The sequence below is a fragment of the Rhopilema esculentum genome, chromosome 1 (genome assembly GCF_057945365.1).
Source record: "Rhopilema esculentum isolate cy_ngs chromosome 1, ASM5794536v1, whole genome shotgun sequence".
Lineage (NCBI taxonomy): Eukaryota > Metazoa > Cnidaria > Scyphozoa > Rhizostomeae > Rhizostomatidae > Rhopilema > Rhopilema esculentum.
In genome coordinates, this window is record NC_142815.1 from 3,151,125 (window position 1) to 3,173,593 (window position 22,469).

The 22,469-nt window shown below is 35.7% G+C and overlaps 1 protein-coding gene across 8 annotated transcripts in view; it reads right to left on the reverse strand.

Annotated features, from left to right (window-relative positions):
• Window positions 1–6,495: 6,495 nt before the first annotated feature.
• The window catches only part of LOC135690198 (transcription factor 12), a 56,453-nt gene continuing 40,479 nt past the window's right edge, over window positions 6,496–22,469 (reverse strand). For 2 of the 8 annotated variants that reach the window (XM_065207674.2, XM_065207680.2), the window contains 13 exons: window positions 16,483–16,583; window positions 15,773–15,839; window positions 15,450–15,517; window positions 15,175–15,274; window positions 14,639–14,721; window positions 13,808–13,942; window positions 13,530–13,626; window positions 12,741–12,978; window positions 11,987–12,010; window positions 10,971–11,085; window positions 10,007–10,064; window positions 8,972–9,124; window positions 6,496–8,413 (listed from right to left, as the gene is read on the reverse strand). In XM_065207674.2, coding sequence (XP_065063746.1) covers window positions 8,337–8,413; window positions 8,972–9,124; window positions 10,007–10,064; window positions 10,971–11,085; window positions 11,987–12,010; window positions 12,741–12,978; window positions 13,530–13,626; window positions 13,808–13,942; window positions 14,639–14,721; window positions 15,175–15,274; window positions 15,450–15,517; window positions 15,773–15,839; window positions 16,483–16,583 — 1,316 coding nt within the window. In that variant the 3' untranslated portion in view covers window positions 6,496–8,336. The remainder of the gene's footprint in view (window positions 8,414–8,971; window positions 9,125–10,006; window positions 10,065–10,970; window positions 11,086–11,986; window positions 12,011–12,740; window positions 12,979–13,529; window positions 13,627–13,807; window positions 13,943–14,638; window positions 14,722–15,174; window positions 15,275–15,449; window positions 15,518–15,772; window positions 15,840–16,482; window positions 16,584–22,469) is intronic. The other 6 variants (XM_065207675.2, XM_065207678.2, XM_065207676.2 and 3 more) reach the window with 6 other exon arrangements.

A 22,469-nucleotide genomic window follows, 5' to 3' on the forward strand; every position in this document is an offset into this window, starting at 1 on the left:
TGAGTTCAATTCTTGCTTTTTCTGATCAACATGAAGGCATAAAAACAGTTTTTAAAAGAAAAAATTTTCGAAAAAATTCGACGATTTTTCTAAGCCTATAGCCTTACTTTTTTGTCAAAAATCGACCCCTCTAAAATGTCGTTTTTTCTTCAAAAAAAGGACTTTTCTCTTGAAACTGAGTTCAATTCTTGCTTTTTCTCATCGACACGAAGGCATAAAAACAGTTTTTAAAAGAAAAAATTTTCGAAAAAATTCGACGATTTTTCTAAGCCTATAGCCTTACTTTTTTGTCAAAAATCGACCCCTCTATAATGTCGTTTTTTCTTCAAAAAAAGGACTTTTTTCCTGAAACTGAGTTCAATTCTTGCTTTTTCTGATCAACATGAAGGCATAAAAACAGTTTTTAAAAGAAAAAATTTTCGAAAAAATTCGACGATTTTTCTAAGCCTATAGCCTTACTTTTTTGTCAAAAATCGACCCCTCTAAAATGTCGTTTTTTCTTCAAAAAAAGGACTTTTCTCTTGAAACTGAGTTCAATTCTTGCTTTTTCTCATCGACACGAAGGCATAAAAACAGTTTTTAAAAGAAAAAATTTTCGAAAAAATTCGACGATTTTTCTAAGCCTATAGCCTTACTTTTTTGTCAAAAATCGACCCCTCTAAAATGTCGTTTTTTCTTCGAAAAAAGGACTTTTTTCCTGAAACTGAGTTCAATTCTTGCTTTTTCTGATCGACATGAAGGCATAAAAACAGTTTTTAAAAGAAAAAATTTTCGAAAAAATTCGACGATTTTTCTAAGCCTATAGCCTTACTTTTTTGTCAAAAATCGACCCCTCTAAAATGTCGTTTTTTCTTCAAAAAAAGGACTTTTCTCCTGAAACTGAGTTAAATTCTTGCTTTTTCTGATCGACACGAAGGCAAAAAAACAGTTTTTAAAAGAGAAATTTCTCGAAAAAATTCGACGATTTTTCTAAGCCTATAGCCTTACTTTTTTATCAAAAATCGACCCCTCTATAATGTCGTTTTTTCTTCAAAAAAAGGACTTTTTTCCTGAAACTGAGTTCAATTCTTGCTTTTTCTGATCGACACGAAAGCATAAAACAGTTTTTAAAAGAAAAATTTTTCGAAAAAATTCGACGATTTTTCTAAGCCTATAGCCTTACTTTTTTGTCAAAAATCGACCCTTCTAAAATGTCGTTTTTTTTTCAAAAAAAGGACTTTTCTCCTGAAACTGAGATCAATTCTTGCTTTTTATGATCGACACGAAGGCATAAAAACGGTTTTTAAAAGAAAAAATTTTCGAAAAAATTCGACGATTTTTCTAAGCCTTTAGCCTTACTTTTTTGTCAAAAATCGACCCCTCTAAAAAGTCGTTTTTTCTTCAAAAAAAGGACTTTTTTGCTGAAACTGAGTTCAATTCTTGCTTTTTCTGATCGACACGAAGGCAAAAAAACAGTTTTTAAAAGAAAAATTTCTTGAAAAAATTCGACGATTTTTCTAAGCCTATAGCCTTACTTTTTGGTCAAAAATCGACCCCTCTAAAATGTCGTTTTTTCTTCAAAAAAAGGACTTTTCTCCTGAAACTGAGTTCAATTCTTGCTTTTTCTGATCGACACGAAGGCATAAAAACAGTTTTTAACAGAAAAAATTTTCGAAAAAATTCGACGATTTTTCTAAGCCTATAGCCTTACTTTTTTGTCAAAAATCGACCCCTCTAAAATGTCGTTTTTTCTTCAATAAAAGGACTTTTGTCCTGAAACTGAGTTCAATTCTTGCTTTTTCTGATCGACACGAAGGCATAAAAACAGTTTTAAAAAGAAAAAATTTTCGAAGAAATTCGACGATTTTTCTAAGCCTATAGCCTTACTTTTTTGTCAAAAATCGACCCCTCTAAAATGTCGTTTTTTCTTCAAAAAAAGGACTTTTCTCCTGAAACTGAGTTCAATTCTTGCTTTTTCTGATCGACACAAAGACATAAAATAAGTTTTTGAACGAAAAATTTTTCGAAAAAATTCGACGATTTTTCTAAGCCTATAGCCTTACTTTTTTGTCAAAAATCGACCCCTCTAAAATGTCGTTTTTTCTTCAAAAAAAGGACTTTTCTCCTGAAACTGAGTTAAATTCTTGCTTTTTCTGATCGACACGAAGGCATAAAATAAGTTTTTGAACGAAAAATTTTTCGAAAAAGTTCGACGATTTTTCTAAGCCTATAGCCTTACTTTTTTATCAAAAATCGACCCCTCTAAAATGTCGTTTTTTTTTCAAAAAAAGGACTTTTCTCCTGAAACTGAGATCAATTCTTGCTTTTTCTGATCGACACGAAGGCAAAAAAACAGTTTTTAAAAGAGAAATTTCTCGAAAAAATTCGACGATTTTCCTAAGCCTATAGCCTTACTTTTTTATCAAAAATCGACCCCTCTATAATGTCGTTTTTTCTTCGAAAAAAGGACTTTTTTCCTGAAACTGAGTTCAATTCTTGCTTTTTCTGATCGACACGAAGGCATAAAAACAGTTTTTAAAAGAAAAAATTTTCGAAAAAATTCGACGATTTTTCTAAGCCTATAGCCTTACTTTTTTGTCAAAAATCGACCCCTCTAAAATGTCGTTTTTTCTTCAAAAAAAGGACTTTTCTCCTGAAACTGAGTTCAATTCTTGCTTTTTCTGATCGACACGAAGGCATAAAAACAGATTTTAAAAGAAAAAATTTTCGAAAAAATTCGACGATTTTTCTAAGCCTATATCTTCTAAGCCTTACTTTATTGTCAAAAATCGACCCCTCTAAAATGTCGTTTTTTCTTCAAAAAAAGAACTTTTCTCCTGAAACTGAGTGCAATTCTTGCTTTTTCTCATCGACACGAAGGCATAAAAACAGATTTTAAAAGAAAAAATTTTCGAAAAAATTCGACGATTTTTCTAAGCCTATATATTCTAAGCCTTACTTTATTGTCAAAAATCGACCCCTCTATAATGTCGTTTTTTCTTCAAAAAAAGGACTTTTCTCCTGAAACTGAGTTCAATTCTTGCTTTTTCTCATCGACACGAAGGCATAAAAACAGTTTTTAAAAGAAAAAATTTTCGAAAAAATTCGACGATTTTTCTAAGCCTATAGCCTTACTTTTTTGTCAAAAATCGACCCCTCTAAAATGTCGTTTTTTCTTCGAAAAAAGGACTTTTTTCCTGAAACTGAGTTCAATTCTTGCTTTTTCTGATCAACATGAAGGCATAAAAACAGTTTTTAAAAGAAAAAATTTTCGAAAAAATTCGACGATTTTTCTAAGCCTATAGCCTTACTTTTTTGTCAAAAATCGACCCCTCTAAAATGTCGTTTTTTCTTCAAAAAAAGGACTTTTCTCCTGAAACTGAGTTAAATTCTTGCTTTTTCTGATCGACACGAAGGCAAAAAAACAGTTTTTAAAAGAGAAATTTCTCGAAAAAATTCGACGATTTTTCTAAGCCTATAGCCTTACTTTTTTATCAAAAATCGACCCCTCTATAATGTCGTTTTTTCTTCAAAAAAAGGACTTTTCTCCTGAAACTGAGTTCAATTCTTGCTTTTTCTGATCAACATGAAGGCATAAAAACAGTTTTTAAAAGAAAAAATTTTCGAAAAAATTCGACGATTTTTCTAAGCCTATAGCCTTACTTTTTTGTCAAAAATCGACCCCTCTAAAATGTCGTTTTTTCTTCAAAAAAAGGACTTTTCTCTTGAAACTGAGTTCAATTCTTGCTTTTTCTCATCGACACGAAGGCATAAAAACAGTTTTTAAAAGAAAAAATTTTCGAAAAAATTCGACGATTTTTCTAAGCCTATAGCCTTACTTTTTTGTCAAAAATCGACCCCTCTATAATGTCGTTTTTTCTTCAAAAAAAGGACTTTTCTCCTGAAACTGAGTTCAATTCTTGCTTTTTCTGATCGACACGAAGGCATAAAATAAGTTTTTGAACGAAAAATTTTTCGAAAAAATTCGACGATTTTTCTAAGCCTATAGCCTTACTTTTTGGTCAAAAATCGACCCCTCTAAAATGTCGTTTTTTCTTCAAAAAAAGGACTTTTCTCCTGAAACTGAGTTAAATTCTTGCTTTTTCTGATCGACACGAAGGCATAAAAACAGTTTTAAAAAGAAAAAATTTTCGAAAAAATTCGACGATTTTTCTAAGCCTATAGCCTTACTTTTTTGTCAAAAATCGACCCCTCTAAAATGTCGTTTTTTCTTCAAAAAAAGGACTTTTCTCCTGAAACTGAGTTCAATTCCTGCTTTTTCTGATCGACACGAAGGCATAAAATAAGTTTTTGAACGAAAAATTTTTCGAAAAAATTCGACGATTTTTCTAAGCCTATAGCCTTACTTTTTTGTCAAAAATCGACCCCTCTAAAATGTCGTTTTTTCTTCAAAAAAAGGACTTTTCTCCTGAAACTGAGTTAAATTCTTGCTTTTTCTGATCGACACGAAGGCATAAAATAAGTTTTTGAACGAAAAATTTTTCGAAAAAATTCGGCGATTGTTCTAAGTCTATAGCCTTACTTTTTTAACAAAAATCGACCCCTCTAAAATGTCGTTTTTTCTTCAATAAAAGGACTTTTGTCCTGAAACTGAGTTCAATTCTTGCTTTTTCTGATCGACACGAAGGCATAAAAACAGTTTTAAAAAGAAAAAATTTTCGAAGAAATTCGACGATTTTTCTAAGCCTATAGCCTTACTTTTTTGTCAAAAATCGACCCCTCTAAAATGTCGTTTTTTCTTCAAAAAAAGGACTTTTCTCCTGAAACTGAGTTCAATTCTTGCTTTTTCTGATCGACACAAAGACATAAAATAAGTTTTTGAACGAAAAATTTTTCGAAAAAATTCGACGATTTTTCTAAGCCTATAGCCTTACTTTTTTGTCAAAAATCGACCCCTCTAAAATGTCGTTTTTTCTTCAAAAAAAGGACTTTTCTCCTGAAACTGAGTTAAATTCTTGCTTTTTCTGATCGACACGAAGGCATAAAATAAGTTTTTGAACGAAAAATTTTTCGAAAAAGTTCGACGATTTTTCTAAGCCTATAGCCTTACTTTTTTGTCAAAAATCGACCCCTCTAAAATGTCGTTTTTTCTTCGAAAAAAGGACTTTTTTCCTGAAACTGAGTTCAATTCTTGCTTTTTCTGATCGACATGAAGGCATAAAAACAGTTTTTAAAAGAAAAAATTTTCGAAAAAATTCGACGATTTTTCTAAGCCTATAGCCTTACTTTTTTGTCAAAAATCGACCCCTCTAAAATGTCGTTTTTTCTTCAAAAAAAGGACTTTTCTCTTGAAACTGAGTTCAATTCTTGTTTTTTCTCATCGACACGAAGGCATAAAAACAGTTTTTAAAAGAAAAAATTTTCGAAAAAATTCGACGATTTTTCTAAGCCTATAGCCTTACTTTTTTGTCAAAAATCGACCCCTCTAAAATGTCGTTTTTTCTTCGAAAAAAGGACTTTTTTCCTGAAACTGAGTTCAATTCTTGCTTTTTCTGATCGACATGAAGGCATAAAAACAGTTTTTAAAAGAAAAAATTTTCGAAAAAATTCGACGATTTTTCTAAGCCTATAGCCTTACTTTTTTGTCAAAAATCGACTCCTCTAAAATGTCGTTTTTTCTTCAAAAAAAGGACTTTTTTCCTGAAACTGAGTTCAATTCTTGCTTTTTCTGATCAACCTCAAACTATAAAAACAGTTTTTAAATATAAAAATTTTCGAAAAAATTCGACGATTTTCCTAAGCCTATAGCCTTACGTTTTTGTGAAAAATCGACCCCTCTAAAATGTCGTTATTTCTTCAAGAAAAGGACTTTTTTCCTTAAACTGAGTTTGATCTTGCTTTTTCTGATCAACCTTAAACTATAAAACCAGTTTTTGAAAAAAAAATTTTCGAAAAAATTCGACGATTTTCCTAAGCCTATAGTTCCTTGGTATTCCCATTATATTTGGAACTGATATTGAAGACTAAAAGAAGTGAGGATATTAACTCTGCTCTATACTGCATCATATTTTTGCTGAGGACAAGCACCTTCTCTAATGGGTACATCCCTCTGTGTCCAAATCGTGTAAGGAAGATTAATGGTCGCAAGAGAAGAACTAGGTTCCCTATCCCATCATGCCTTTGGTCCAGGAATTTACCCTCTCTAACAGGAGCTTACCCCCATATTGAAATCGTTTAAGAAAAATTAAAGGTAGCGGGGAAAGGCGCTGGCCGCCCAATCCCATCATGCACTTGGCCCAGGACAAATAGCCTCTTTAACTGGAAGTTTCGTTAGGTACCAATCGTATAGGGAACTCACATTAGAGGCACCATATGCCGTCACAGCGCGTTTATGATCGACAAAAGATTGATAACCAGCTGATTGGTTACGTAGCAATAGGCCTATTGTGTAGCCCAACCAATGGGAAACTCAAATGGCTAGCCAAATTGGTCGGGACATAGTGTCATTAACGTTCACAGAACAGACAATACAGTACTTTGAACAAAGAAAAACAGTTTGTTATAATTTGAAACAAACCAAATGATTCTTATCAACTCGTAATTTTCATTTACAGAATATAGGGAAAAATTTGATTTAAACTTAATATATCTTACATAAACTTAAAACTAGATAACGCGAACATATTCTCGTAACGGACAAATGTTGACCAAATTGACACTAAACCTTAGTAGATAGAAGAAAACACCCTTGATAACACGTGTTTATGTTAATAGTGCTATGATTATCTGGGTTTTCCAGGGGGTAGGATGACTAATGAAGCTAAGATGTTCTGTATACTTGGGGTTGGTAGTAAACTGGCTTTAGTTGTCCTCCAACAGCTGGATAGCGTGGCAATGATGAAGCACCACAAGGGTTTCATTCGAGACTAGAAGTTCGAAGATTATCAAAACATTTCATGGTGTCGTTGGACTGTTTATCAGGAACATCGCAATTAAAAGCTAGGCCAATGTGGGCAGGGAAAAAAGAGACACTAATATCGTAAAAGGCAAACCTTGATAATTGTGATTGGCTAATAAATAATTTATGGTTTATAGATAGGTGAGGAAATGCATTATGGGATTTAGGCCTAACAGCTTTTTCTTCGACTTGAACAAGATTACTTAACAAACCAGAGATAAAACACACTTAATTATCTTCTATTTCCAATGTTTCCAGAGTAAACCATACTTCAGTTAAGAAAACGACAGCAAACTAAAGTAAACAACAGTAAACCTATGTAAACTATAGTTATTCATAATAAACCAGAACGAACTATAGTTAACTATTCAAAACCATAGTTAATCAAAGGAAAACTATAGTTTAAACAGACATCTTTCACTAACCACAGGGCAAGTTGGGCTATATTGATGAACAAATGGTAATTTGGAATAAAGGTACAAGTTAACATCAAGCTTTTGGTTCTTTTTACTACTTATCTTAAGAAGCTAGGGAATCGTCTTGAGTTAAGAGTTATTCTAAAGAGAGACATGCATTATGGGATTTAAATGACGTAAGTAGACCACGCAAAAGACAGTCATAACGAGGATTATTGTCAGTGACATAAAGTTCAATAAATGATGGTTGTGATTGCATTGTTAAGTTTATTGATCCTAAAACAGATTAATCGAGTATTGTTAACTATTTCACGATTTGTTAGATCTAGTTTTGGATTAGTAAACGAAGATTTTATACAGATTTGATTAGTAAACCTAGATTGAATCCAGACTCAAAGCAGTTGAATTCAAATCAACTGTTGCCTGGCTTTTAAAGGCTGGTTCATCAAAATACTTTGAATAGCACCTTTGCACGTGCAGAATTAAGTAAAATCTTAGAAGGTTGGGGTATATTGATCGGAAGGAGGCTACAATAATGTTTTGCATATACAAGATTTAGTTAAGTTATAACAGGAGATGAGAATCGCTAACTTAATCTAATTAAATCTCTAGCAATGGTCCACCAGACACCGGATTAACTTTCATAATACTCTCACCAAACAATATACTAAAATTACCTAAATCCTCTGTGAAAGACAGCATCACTACTTTACAGTAAAACATTTAGATATGCAGACATAAATATAAGTCTCTTGATTTGTGTGTTAAGCATCTCAAATGAGAATAATAAGTCGATAAAAGCCAGACGCCAGTGTCAATTAAATCTAACCTTTGCACCCTTGACCTACTACGTCTAGGATCTGACCCTTGACCCAGAACGGTGAACTTTGACCTCTTTAAAGTTATTGTCTTCACTGCTCAATGCTAATTTCAAGATAACCGCAAAAACCCCCGGCAAAAGATAACCAGCCACCAGACATTGAAGTCAATTTTTCAAATCGCATCTCATCACTGTTAAGAAATCAATGAGTGAAAATCGCCGTGTCAACGAGGCCAGAAGTGCCTTCCAGGGGGTCAGGATAGCCTAAAAAAGAACAGCCTGTAGTAAAAATAACACGCCGTTAGTAAGATCTATTTAAACTCGTGATGTTGCTACCACCACGATTTTGACAAGTAAAATTTGTGTAAAGAATAAATATACCGCAAAGGACCAATTAAGGGCCCAAAGACTCAAATAGGTGCCCAGTCTGAATAGTTGTCTATCCCAAAACGAACAAATGCTTAACGCCCAGGGCGCTTAATCAGTCATTTACCGTTTATTGCTAGCTATTCATATGATCAGAATCAAAGCAGATGAATATCAACAAGAAGAAATCTAGTCCAACATCTGACACATCTTTAAACACATCAGTCAATCCCTTATTCCCACTTTTTCTTCAATAACGAAAATTTCGAAAGATTCTTTAGAATGATTTAATTCTCAACCAAATATTTAAAACATTTTAAAAGCTCAAAAGAAAAGCTTGTCTCTAGCCAATTCTTTCGTAACCACCAATTTAAGCTTGCATCCTGTCCTATCAACATTTCCATTTTTTTTCAAGAATAATCTTTATCAAAATAAGATTTAAATTAAACATTGTAAGACTGGTCAACTAACCTCGTCTTGAATTCGAAGATGGAGCTCTTCGATTGCCTCGTTTTGATCCTTCTGATAATGCCCCCATTGCCATTCGCTTGTCAGGGGAATCCTCTCCTATCTTTTCTTCTTCTCTTCTTTTTAGGCAAGCTGCTTTCGGATTCAAGTTCCTCTCTGCGTTAAAACGAAAAGCGGTATTTGAAAGAAAAACGACGAAAATCGGTGGTTCTGATTGGCTGAAATCTCCTGTCAATCATTCAACGACCAATCCCATGATGACTTGTGACCTGAACCAATCATTATTGATACGAAGTTCTAGCTGTACACATGTGTTGGGACATTCAGTGCTTTCATTGATTTTTGAAGGCCCACATTTAAAAGAAGGCGTCGATAAGTTTACGAAAGTTTGTGCAGTCTTGATAAAGTGAGAGTGAAAGTAGGCTGTGAAGGTTTGGTGAGTCACTTTCGCCGGTTGCCGGCTTCTATTAAAATCCCTGGACATTAAATTTGAATGCCCATTTTGAGTGAAAGACCTGGGCAAAAATGTCGGTGCTAAAGATAATTGACAGTTCATTTAAAATCAGGTATACACTAATTCACCAAGTTAATAACTGGTTAAAAAGTTGTCTGCAAGAAATCGACACAACGCAGTTTTATAGGAACAAATCTATTTCAGGTAGAAGAGGAAATGCTTGGAGCTCTCCAATCTTAACTTAGCTCATTCACTTTCAAGACAATGTACAGAACAAGTGGCCAATCAAAACCCCTCTGGGCGTTATCGCGCTGGCTAATTGTCGATTGACAGATGGCTCAAACACTTTTGAATCTGTAATTTGCTTTAAGGCGTCAAATGCGTTTCATGTTATGTGTCTTTTGCAGATGGGTTAAAGTCTGGCATACCACATTTCAACCGCCTAAATTCTTGAGGAAGAATCTCATTTTTAGAAAGGGAACCATATCAATGACAGTAGTTACCCCCGTTTAGGATATTGGGATATATGCTTTGGTCATATAGCTTTGGAGAGTTTATACGGGTGTAATGTAGGCAACAGTTACCTCGTACTTGTCCTTCAAGACTCTGGATAACTGATACAGCTTGATGAATCACCATGAGCTGTAAAGGAAAAGGAGGCTTAATCAAAATGGTATTCAAACAAAATGGCTCGTAGATAAACTGATGTTCCAGATAAACAAAATGGCAGGGAAGTGGCTATTAAACAATTGTTGATGTTGAAAGCCAAAACACTGCACATATAAAACATTACATTGTACCTATCGGTACAACATGGCCAACATAAGAACAGATATTTACAAAAATGGGCATTAGAAACAAAATGGTAGACTAAACATAACAGGTGATGTCAAACCAAACAAAAGTGTAAGTAGAAACGAAACTGCTGATTTAAAAACATCAATAAGGGATAACATTGGAAAAATAAAGAATGGGGAGAACATAGCAAATGAAACAAAACAAAACAATAAAGCGTTGCATTTTGCAAAAGTTGTGAATGATTCATGGCAGGTAAAGGGGATGAAACTTTATATGAAACACATTTAAAACTGCAGGTGAAACATATTTGAAACAGTAGATGAAACACGTTCAAACTGCAGATGAACACGTTTGAAACTGCAGATGAAACATATTTGAAAAGGTAGATGAAACACGTTCAAACTGCAGATGAAAAATGTTTCAAACCGCAGGTGAATCAAATAAATACGTTCAAACTGCAGATGAAAAATGTTTCAAACCGCAGGTGAATCAAATAAACACGTTTGAAACTGCAGAATAAGGGGCTTGAAACATTTGATTTAACATGTTTGAACAGGAGATGAAACATATCTAAAATAATAAATGAAGCAAATTTGGAACTGGGTATAAAACATGCGAACACTTTTTCTGAAACACACTTGAAACTGTAGAAACACAAAAATGGTTAATCAAACAATTTAAACAAAGGTACATGGCTTTGATTCAAGCTTACTTTCAACTTATGTTTCATAGTGGGTGAACACAACTAACCTTTGTTTGTGGGTGAACAGAACTCACCTTTGTTTGAGGTTTCTCTGTTTTCAGGTGCAAACTACACATTCTACCGAGTTCTTTGAAAGCCTCGTTAATATCTCTAACACGTAACCTAGAAAAATGAACATAAAACTCAACAACACGTTTTGAAATTTGTGTAGTAAGCTCTCGGAAAACTCGAATTCCTTAAGCTTGTCTGAAACACTTAAGATCATTTTTCAGACCTTAAGCTACACTTAGGCCATTTGATATGACAAAGGCACTTCTACCTTACACTTAAAAACACTAAAATCTAATCTAGGATTTGAACATCTTTTAATCAGTAAATATAATGTTTTTTCTGTTGACTTAAAAGTGATTTTCCGTCCACATTCTGAGGCATGTTACAAAGTCCTATAACGTTTTGAGGCATGTTACAAAGTACCGATAAAAATGTCATGCCTGAAAGTATGTTAGCATTTCAGAAAGCATTTTTACTTAACATAACAACAAACGTGTAATCAATAAAACGCATATTATCATATAAACCATGCTCCAAAATAATGGCTGACTGTAGTCTTATAGTTGAATTGAATTGTTTGACATAAAGAATAATCCAATTCAATGTCATACTTCAACACAAAACGAAACAAGCAACACAACGGAAATGGCTGAATTGAATAGTACCTCATAAGGCCCAAGTTTTACAAAGCGGCTCACTCTTAATTGTTATGAAGCTCATTCTAAATTACAAATCTACCCCCTTGCTATCATAATAATAATCTAGACATTAAATACAAACAGCTTTATTTCAGGGGGTAGAATGAGCTAAATGCTCCTTCATAGTGGCTTGGTTGGGCTAGGAACTGCGAATGGACAAATACCAAGCGCCCCATTTTTAAAATCAGCAAGAGAGAGACTTCTGCCTCATATTTTCTTTGAAAAGCACGGAATATTGCGCAGGGGCACACGCACGCCTAAACCATGCCACTGCGAGGGAGGTTTTTCAATTTCAGAATGTAAATTTGACGAACCTCTCTCTTGCGTTGTTTGCTGATCTGAAATATAATGCGATCGCATTTACTCATTCGACCCCCTGATCGAGAAATCGTTTTAAATTGCTAATCATTTCGACATTAACGATGGTTTAGAGATGAGACGGGGGTTTAGCACCGAGGGAAGCTAAGGGATTCTCTTCACGTGAAAAATGTAAGGAAGTGAAGGCGCGAGGGGTTGGGCTAAAACATTTTCACTACCGATGGGACAACGTTTAATAGGGTTTGAGGGGTAATTTATAAGGGGTAAAAAGGAGAGGTGCAACTGGGAATGTGGGGATTGAGGGAGAACATGAAACTGGGGGTTTAGGGGCAACACTTGAAATAGGATAACATAAAATTTTAGAAAACATGAAAGTGCATTGATTTACGACAAACATAGAGAAAGTGGGGAACATACTTACATAAAGGTGGGGGAAGAGAGGCGGCGAAATAAAAATGGAATAAGGAGCAATTTTACACAAACAATTATATTGACTAATACCACGGCCGGACGACTTGGCTGATAAATGTAAACAGTCGGGAGGGAAGAATTTTGAAGCTTTTGGTATCTTCCCCGTAGCTTCTTTTTAATTATTCTTGTTTGTCCTTTTATTTTCTCTGTTATTTCTAACAAACCTTGACAATGCTGTTCATTCGAGTCACTCAATAGAAATAAAACCACTCGCCGTCTAATACCCGCAGAAAACCACAGTATATATGCAACATAAACATAAACGCAGGAAAACCTCACCTTTCCCGCGCATTATTAGCAAATCTGCGTTCCTGCTCCCTAACGACCTTTTTCTCGCCGTCTCTAGGTTCGTCATCTCCGAGGCGATCTCCTCCGCTGCCGTCACTATCAACGCTCTGCACACTTGCCGGCTGAGTCGACTGTTTTCTGTCAACAATTTGTATGTCGGCTTTTGCTGGCCTCTTTCTCGATTTGCCTTCTTTTGCTTTAGACGGTTTGGAGTCAGCTGAAAAGGAGACTATAATAAACAATCGAACTTAAGTAAAGTTTTAAAGTTGACGGATTGACTAACAGCAGGTACGAAGACTCAAAGCTTAGCTCTAAAACAAAATCAAAGCCTGTCTACAATGAAACATTTTCCACGATAAAAATTGATAAAAAGAGTGGTTCTTTCTATGGAAAGTCCATTATAAAAGGCCAAAGAGCATCAAAACTCAGAACTTTAAGAAAACAAAAATTCTTCTCTTTTCACAACAAGGCCTGTTTAGGCCAATCTTTTCGAATATTCTAAAATGTAAACTTTGAATCATTTTTACTTGGAACGAATTCAGCTCTTGTCAACTTGAACGAACGATAATTTAAATATTGACGATTCTATCATCCAAAAGTTGGAATTGTCAACATTTCGAGTCTTCGACTATTCTAACTTTCCATAATTTTCAGAATTTGCCTTGAATATTTGAAATTATCGGACACGAACTGTGACTCATAACAATGCAGCACTTCAACATAATTGCCTTCTCAAATATTTTGAATTTAAAGCGTCTTGATATGCCTAGGCCAACTCACTTGATTCGCTTTGGTTGTCATTGGATACCAATGAGCTGTTTGAGAGAATATTGCTAGTAGCCTCGATGTCGTTGTCACTTGCAATCACTGGCTGGCTCTAAAAGAGGTTGAGAAAATATGTCAGCTGGAAAGTATTTAAATTAAAAGAGCTCGAAGTTGGAAAATTGATTAATACGCGAATTAAATGTATGAACAGAAGAAACAATTACAAAGTAAAACGCTTGGATTTTATTACATACGGATGTCTGCAAGATGAAATCCATTGCCAACAAACTCACCTGTAATGCTTCGGTCATTCCCTGTGGGTATGCAGCGGCTGGGTATCCCATAGGTGGCATCCCCCGCATTGTTGGGTTTTCTGCATGACTTTTCAGAACCCAAATTGCATCATCTAGGCGTTCTTCCATCCGACTCTGGAATAAATTATCACTAATTTACATTGGATGAATAAATTAAGCTCATATTCTGATGTCTTAACATAAACAAAGTTTGTTTGGTCTACGTTAGGACACTAAGTTTCACGATTAATGCGATCATCAGGCATTTCGTATGCTTATTACCAGACTATTTACGCGCAAGCAACATTTACTATAGGCGATTACAAATGTTAACAGGTGCTGTTATAGAACTCGATGCCGTATAGACAGAACTGTAAACGTTGGTGTATAGAACAGAACGGTTCTAAGGTGCAGTTCTATGTTTCATGCTTGGCTGCACTTTATCCCCCCCCCCCCAAGTGACGCCCCTGAATGTGATCACCAGTGTAAAGTGCTAACAAATAAACTATTTAGTATTTAGCAGATCGGCTAATGAATTTAACAGTTAACAAGTCTGTTCTAAATTGTTTCATGTCATATAACAGAGTCATACACGCTTTCAGTGTACAGGACAGGACGGTTCAAAGTTGTAGCCAGTAGCATTGTTAAAAAGAACATTTTATTTTCTTTCATGATTGACTGATTCTATTTAAATTGTTTAAATTTCATTTACTTTTTTATGGTTGACTGATAATATTAACTTTTTTATTTAATACATTTTTATGTATGTATAAGATGATTTTATCAATAAATGATGATTTTATTTGATGCTCAAATTAATTGTATATTTACCAATGTGTGAAGATTGTCATATGGCGGTGAATGAGTTTGGCCTTGGGGAACCCAGGCATTTCCTGAAGGAGGAGCAGCAGAAACTAGAAGAGAAAAAAAACAGATCAATTAGCTGGTCTAAGCTCCATGAAAAACAAACATACACGAAAACAAAATTGATAATCTAAGATTGCCTGAAGCAAAATCTAAAAATAGCCATGAGAAAAGCATAACATTCTGAAACATAATTAAACTTTTTGGCTGACACTCTTCAGAGCATAAACGACAGAACACAGATCCAAAGCTAGGAAACATATGTACCAAGTTGTGGATTGAAATAGGCCAATCAGAAACGTGAGCGAGTGGCCAATAAAATTGGTCTTTAAATCAATGAAAAAGGCTATTTAACTCAACAAAATTAAAGTATCACGCCTAAATTCCGCCCTGTTTTAATTGTTTTATGAGAAAAGGGTTTCCAAAGCCCGATAAATTGTACTAAGGTAGGATAAATCACCCATTACCCCCTGGATGCTATCATATATGCCGGAAAAACCTACCAGCCAAAGCGCGGTCGCTGATCAGCGGCGGGGGTGATGCGACAGGAGTTGACGGGTTTGACGAGTAGCTTGGGTTCGAATGTGTGTCGGTTGAATACATCTAGAAAATATTGCAAAATGAATCAGTGGTCCATCAACACCGGATTGCACGAAAGGCAAATGTGACTATAGTAAAAAATACTGTTGAATAATGAAAACTTGGAAATCATGAGCTGAGGTTCAAAGAGTTGGTGAATAAGGTAGTTGAAATAAAATCGATTGAAGTGGTTACGTACTGAAGCCAGGGCTTTTCCGAGGGCATCTGCAGTTTGTGTTCCCCCCGAGCCAAGTCTTGATGTAGGGACTAAAAGAAAAATAACAGAAAAATAAACAATTAAGAATAAAGAATATTGATACTTAAAGCATGTCCATATTCAACAAAACAATTTGCGTGTTCAAAAAATTCTTCTTACAGCGTGAACAATTGACTCATAATCCGACTTCGAGGTCTGGGCACGAGTTTAAGTGTCTCTCCTTCACAACAACAGCGTGACGGTTGCGCAAGAGCCTTTAATAATGTTTAGCAGAAGTAAACGAAGGCGTCGATAAATGAACTTACCGCCATTTATCGGAGGTGACATTGATGTGTACATGTAGGGTGATGAAGGTTGTACTTGTGTTGAGTTCTAAGAAAAAACAAATGTTGATTAACAAGGATATACAGGAATTATTTTAGGGAAGTACACAGGGAAGTATTTTCAGCAGAGCAAAATGTGTTAAAGGCATTGAGTCATGGTTAGCAGGCCTTTTCCTATAGAGGATCATTTGTTTTTAAATCAGATGTAGTTTGATGTGGTTTATAGTTCTATGTGGTATCGATCGATCATGCGATCGAGGTAGTGTGATGTGATATCGTTATCCGTTGTTGACAACTTGCTATTGACAGGAGCTGTTTTGTAGATCAGTTCGAGGCAAACCCATGTGATCAATGACAGTCCCACCAATAGCATTGCATCATGATAATCGTGACTCAGCGTATTTGGGTATACCCCCTCCTTTTGATGATGACTCAATGTCTTTAACTGGACCAATACACTTTGTATGGGTTTTTAGAATTACACAGAGTAACAAAGAGTTACAAATTGTTAACCAAATAAATTCGCTATCAACATTCAACTAATTTCTGGTAACAGACAGATAAACAAAAACAACCTAACGCTCACATTGCGTAGAGGAATATTGGGTAGTTAATTTAGAGTAACACAGTGTAACAACGAGTTACACAGAGTTAACTGAAGTAGTTATACACAGAGTTACGCATAGGCATACCATTTCTGCTTGAATACTTGAGTAACCAGAAGGTACTGTTGTCCCTGGCTGGGTCCTGTTACTGGTGATATGATGTCCCCACGGGTCCGGAGAGCCATGGTCTAAAAATGAGAGACAAGTTGAAATAGCAGCTAAAGTGCGGACAAAAATCTGTTGTAAACGGAATGTCCTTCTATGCAAAAAAATGACAAAGTTTCTGGACACTTAGAAAGAGTTTCATTGTATTGTATTGTATTGTATTGTATTGTATTGTATCGTATCGTATCGTATCGTATCGTATCGTATCGTATCGTATCGTATCGTATCGTATCGTATCGTATCGTATCGTATCGTATTGTACTGTTTTGTATGTATTATACTGTATAAAATTATATTCGATACTGTATTGTATGGTAAAGAATAACGTTGTATTATTCAATACTTTTTAAATAGTTGAGTACAATCTACAATAACACAATGAAGAAAAGCTTAATATAGCATAGTGTAATAAAGAAAAGTATAATTTAGTTTATTACAGTATCGTATTATATTGTCTGCCATCATATAGTACTGTATTGTAAAAAGTCCACGTATTAATAACGCTGGCCTGTACTGAGACTGTTCAAACCAGGCTCTAAACAAGACTAGTTAGCCTTGATAAACACCAGTGTATCTAATATCGCTATACGAGTGTTATGAATCACAAAATAATTAAAATCTTTGAAACCAGAGCGCGATCAATGCAGCCCTGACTCCGGTGGTATGGATTGACCAGACGTTTTCTCGATTATTAATCTGTATTAATATTGGAGTATAATCGCATAATTTAAAAAACATGATTTCTTAGCCATGTTTCATTTGCAGATTACTGTCTGATCCCAATCATGAGAAGGCAGTATTAACAAGGTTAATCGGATAAGCATGGATTGAGTCAACGGTCATTATAAATTCAGATTGAACTTTTTACGTCAATACAAAGGCAACGACTGAACCTCTCGCATATTTCGAATGGACAACATGCTGATTCACATTTCAGTATTTTGACCAATCCAGGGTGGCATTGGACTGATCCGTGATCATGGACGCTGGAACACATTTTGGGGTGAGGGGGGTCTTGACAAAGAAGCAAATTTTCATGATAGTTTTTCTGCTATCATCCTCAAAGACCGAGATAAAACTTTTTGTTTGGGGGGGGGGCAGCCGTGATAAATAGGTGACAGAACAGCCATATTTCGCAAGATAAAAGAAGTCTACTTATGCTACTTAAGTTCTTTTGGGGGGCCAAGGCCCCCCGTAACTCGGTCCTTGATTACCCTTGATGCGACAACATCAATATCATACCTCAGCAAAGAAGGGGGCAGGCTACAGCCCCTAGCCCTAGCTCCGGTGTGTCTGGTGATAGCAAAAGACTCACATACTTAGCTGCTACATCTAAGTATTTATCGGCAGCATGTATTTTTAACCCAACACCTACCCCTCTCCTTCACTAAAAATTTGATATGTAGATAATTTTAAACCGCGATAGAAACATTGAACTGGGGGTCGGGATGTGGGGGCTGGGTACAACAGGGTTGATGGGGTTGGGGATCCAATGCTAAAGAAACACCTTTTTATGGCACGCCTTCACGTCCACAATTGGCTTCATTGTTATGAAATACAATTTCACTTATTTCTTGCAAAATAGGTGGACAATGTCCACATAGGACTAATTAGGGGTATTCAATCCATACCGTCTTGATGTCATGAAGTGCTTTTGTAAAGAAAAAGTTCATTTGTTGGGGAAAGGGGATTGGAAAGATTGCTGTACGAAGGGGTATGCGAGAAATACGGGGGCTGAAAAGAAGAAAGGGTATGCAGATGGAGGCGAAAAAAGTATGGCTTGGCATATATATGCGGGGACTAGAATGAGAAAGAAGGAAGGAGTTGAGAATAAATCGATTTATACGGAATATGATTAGTTTAAAGGATGTGGGTGAGAATTGGGGTGAGAATGGGAAAAGGGTTGGATTTTGAGGACAAGGTATTTCATAGGTAGAGAGGGCTAATTACCACGCCGACTAAAATCGTCTTGTACAAATTAGGTTCTGAAAATGTTCAAATATCTGAAAATTGAACTTACTCCTGGCTTGCGGTTGATGTACAGATTTATTTTTTAGGGGAAGGGGGGAGGGGCACATTGGAAGTACTTTCTGAATACAAAAAAACACATTCTCACACACTGTTGGGAGGGAGCATTTCAATTGTATCGATAGAAAAAACACCTGTGAGTTCACACCACCCCCCCCCTCCCCCTTTTCCCTTCAATCTGATTTTTCAAGGGTTATCTTATATTGGGTGGTTGGAGGGGGGTTGGAGAGGGGTGGTTTGTTGATGCTACAAGAACCCCCTTTTCTTGAAAGCTACAGACTCTGCAAGTTATATCGTTATCTTAATAATGAGAAGAACAACTGGAGTGTCAATGCTGTCTGAATATATTTTTGAGCAGACATCTCATCGAAATTGTAATAATATAACAATATTAATAACACACGTTGTCATTTTTTAGACAGAGGGTTAAAGGCTAATTGCATTAGCGAGAGAAATTCTATCAATGATGGAGGTAATCAGAAAAGCCACATATAACGAGAAATAATCGAAAGAACAGTTAGACGATCAAGTTGAATTGCGAATCTCGTCGAAAAAGCGGCTCATGGTTCTGGGGTTTTGTCAGCAAGAAAATATAGTTTCTGGAGAGAAACAGACAGATTTAAAATATATCTAAAGGAAGACTGTTTTTTATTGGAAGGCGACCAGCAACACCTTTCGTGAAACAAAAAGATAAAGGCAGAGAAAAGGATGGAGTTAGAATATTTAAAAAAGAAAACTATTTTATGCTGGAGAATGATCAGCAATACCTCTCATGGAACAAAATAATATATTTCAGGGAGAGAAAGGACTTTTTTATTTATGCTCATAACAACATACAATAAATATAACATACAAAACGATTGCTCCTCCAGCCTACTTCTTTATCACATGATCTACGAATCCCTTTGTTTAGCTCTTTCGTATTTAAGTTGATTTTTTCTCGCCTGTAATTATACTGACGATGACTCTAGCCAGATTCGAATCGTTATTTAATTCAATTTAATGGACTTGTCGTAATGGAATTGCCTAAATTAGAACTGTCTTAATGGAATGGTCTTAACGTCTTTATTGGAATTGTCTATTATGAAGCAAGAAGTTGACGAATTTATGATGTCTTTTTTCTTTGTCATCGTACTGGTTTTTAATATACGTGTACGTGTTTGACTCTCGTAAACGTAAGCGTGTTTGATTTCAATAAACGTAAATTTGTTTCACTTTCGTAAACGTAAACGTGTTTTTCCTAAAGGCCTAAACTGTACTCATTTTACTTATTTACGGCTAACGGAGGTTCCCCTTTCCTCTTATACTCCTGCTACCATTTTGAAATGCTTCATACGTCTATATTCGATTATTGAAGATAAAATGATGCGAAGAGAAGAGCGGAAAATTTTAAGAAATTGTTCGAAAAGTTTTGCAAACACATTGTAGGCTTTATGGGATCATTTCAGGAATCATTTTTTATCTATGCTCATAACAACTTACAATGAACATAATATACAAAACGATACCACAGAAAGCACGAAAGTGCATCACAACCCTGTGGCCATTAACAGTTAAAATTACAACTCTGTCCCAAAATGGAGGCAGAATGATGCAGGTTGAGGATAGAGATGTTGGGGTTTGCAGGCAGAGCTTGTGTTTGAAAATAGGGGTTAATAGAGAGCAAATCAATTGTAGGTGGTTAACTTAAAATATCTTAAATAGAAGAATATTTTATGTGGGAGAATGATCAGCAAAATTTAGTATGAAACTAAACGTGAAGAAAATGTGCTTTGGTTGGTCTCATGACGATGATCATGATTATAATGATGATCGAAAAGACCTGATGACCGTGAAGATTGTCATTATTATTATAATGATTTCAATAAAAGTGATGAGTATTATGATGATGATGATATCGCGAAGTCGACTGTGAGGGAGAGCAAAACTGATAATGACAGCTGACAAATGACAGCAAAAGAACTATCAAACTGGCGTCAGTTGTATGACGATGGCTAACGAAGTTTCTGATGTCATATTTTGATTTGATACAGAAAAGGGGCGGCAAACTTGACGGCGTCAGATTAGAGCGACAAGTGTGAGATGTCCCAGGCCTTAGAACTCACATGAAGAAAATGAAGGTGGGGGGAGGGGAGCTGTTAATAATACCTTTGAACATATACATCTGAATTCCCACCTTGAAAGACACAAAAAACAAATCTGAAGTCACACTCCAATAAAGATAGACACAAAATTAGCGATTCAAAAGTGTGGGAAAGTTTCAATGATCGAGTTCAAGAAAGAATACTTCAAAAGCTAGAATTTCGTTCCCAGTTCTTTCTCGCTCTTTTTTTTTCTAGCATATCAAAAAGAGCGTATTTCACTGTATCTATCTGGTAGTTATGTTTCGAATTACATCGAGGAGTTGAAATCACGGGAAATTTTACCAGGTCAAGAAATTTCTTTCACTTATTCGAAGGCTGAAAATATCAAAATTGAAACTACAAAAAGGCATCGCTGAAATGCAGATTGGAAATCTTGGCAGATGAGATTGGAAGAACAGTAAAAAGGTTTTTGCAGGCTTTTCAAAATGTGCTCGGCAAAGTTTGCAATCGCTTTATGAAATAAAACATAGTATTTTAAGCAGGAAGAGCAGGACAATTTTCTGCGAGTCATCCTACAGAATAATTGTTTTGTTCATCCATTGTTTTTTAGATGATAATGGTAGGGAAAGGCCCGGGGATCGACAGCAAACCCTAACAAGAGAAAGAAAGGATGGATTGGGGAGGGACAGAGCTAATTGCATTTAGCTTCGAAAAAGATAGGACACACGGGTTCGCAGATATTTGAAAAACAGAAAAAATTGTTGATATGCGACAAATGGAAACAGTTTCTGGAAATCTTAAGGAACAACTACGATCCACTTTTACAAAGTTTAATTTAAGCGCCGCGGCGATCTTATGAGCATTTATGAGAAAATGAAGTTATAAATTCCACTTTAAATCATGTCTACAACTCGATGTCCTCTCGATTAATCTGGGGGTAGCAATCACCAAGAATTCCTTGAATTAAAATGGTTTCTGTCTAAAGATATCGATCGGCGTCCGATGAAAACTGAAGATTATAATAAAACAGTAGAAGTGAGTGCGGCGGAAACTTCCCGATCACAAAGAATGCGTTTATTATTGATGATGTTTACAAAACTTGAAAATATTTCTTCCCTCACAGGACACGCCCATAACCTTGTAAACACCGCAGCATACCTTTTGCAAGAATATCCACGAATAAATTAGGCCAAAAATTACATTACACAAGGAAGTTGTTAAACGAGCCGGTGAGTAAGGAGTCAAACTTTGATTTAAATTCTACTTACGTATATAATAGTATTCCACACTTTTAGGTTGATAAAATCCGTTAAACTTGGCATCCATAAACAACTCCATTGTTTGCGAAAATAAATTTTCTTCCCGTGTAAAAGACTTTTGTTACCTAATCGAGCAATCTATGTTCTGCACATGGCACCCCGGGGCTATGAGCTCGATTCGAATATGTAACGGCGTGTGGTGACGGCCTCTAACCCAAGGGCCAGCCGCAATTCACAAGCCCATTGGCCGCTAAAGTTTGTGTCCTGCGGATGGCGCTGGTGATTTTGGAGTAATAAACGATTCAAAGAAGTAAATGATGAAGAACGGGGAAGGAATTGCGAAGGAGAATGGAATAGGAACGGTTCCCTGTCCTTCATCCTTTGACTCTCTGAGGCTCTGGCATAACCCACAAAGTTCACTTGAATACCTTGTCAAAAGAAAGGATCGAGATACCGGGGGTGGGCCGTGGAACCTTGCCCCCCCCCCAAAAAAACTTGAGTAGTACAAGTTAAATGCATTTATTTTGTAAAATATGGC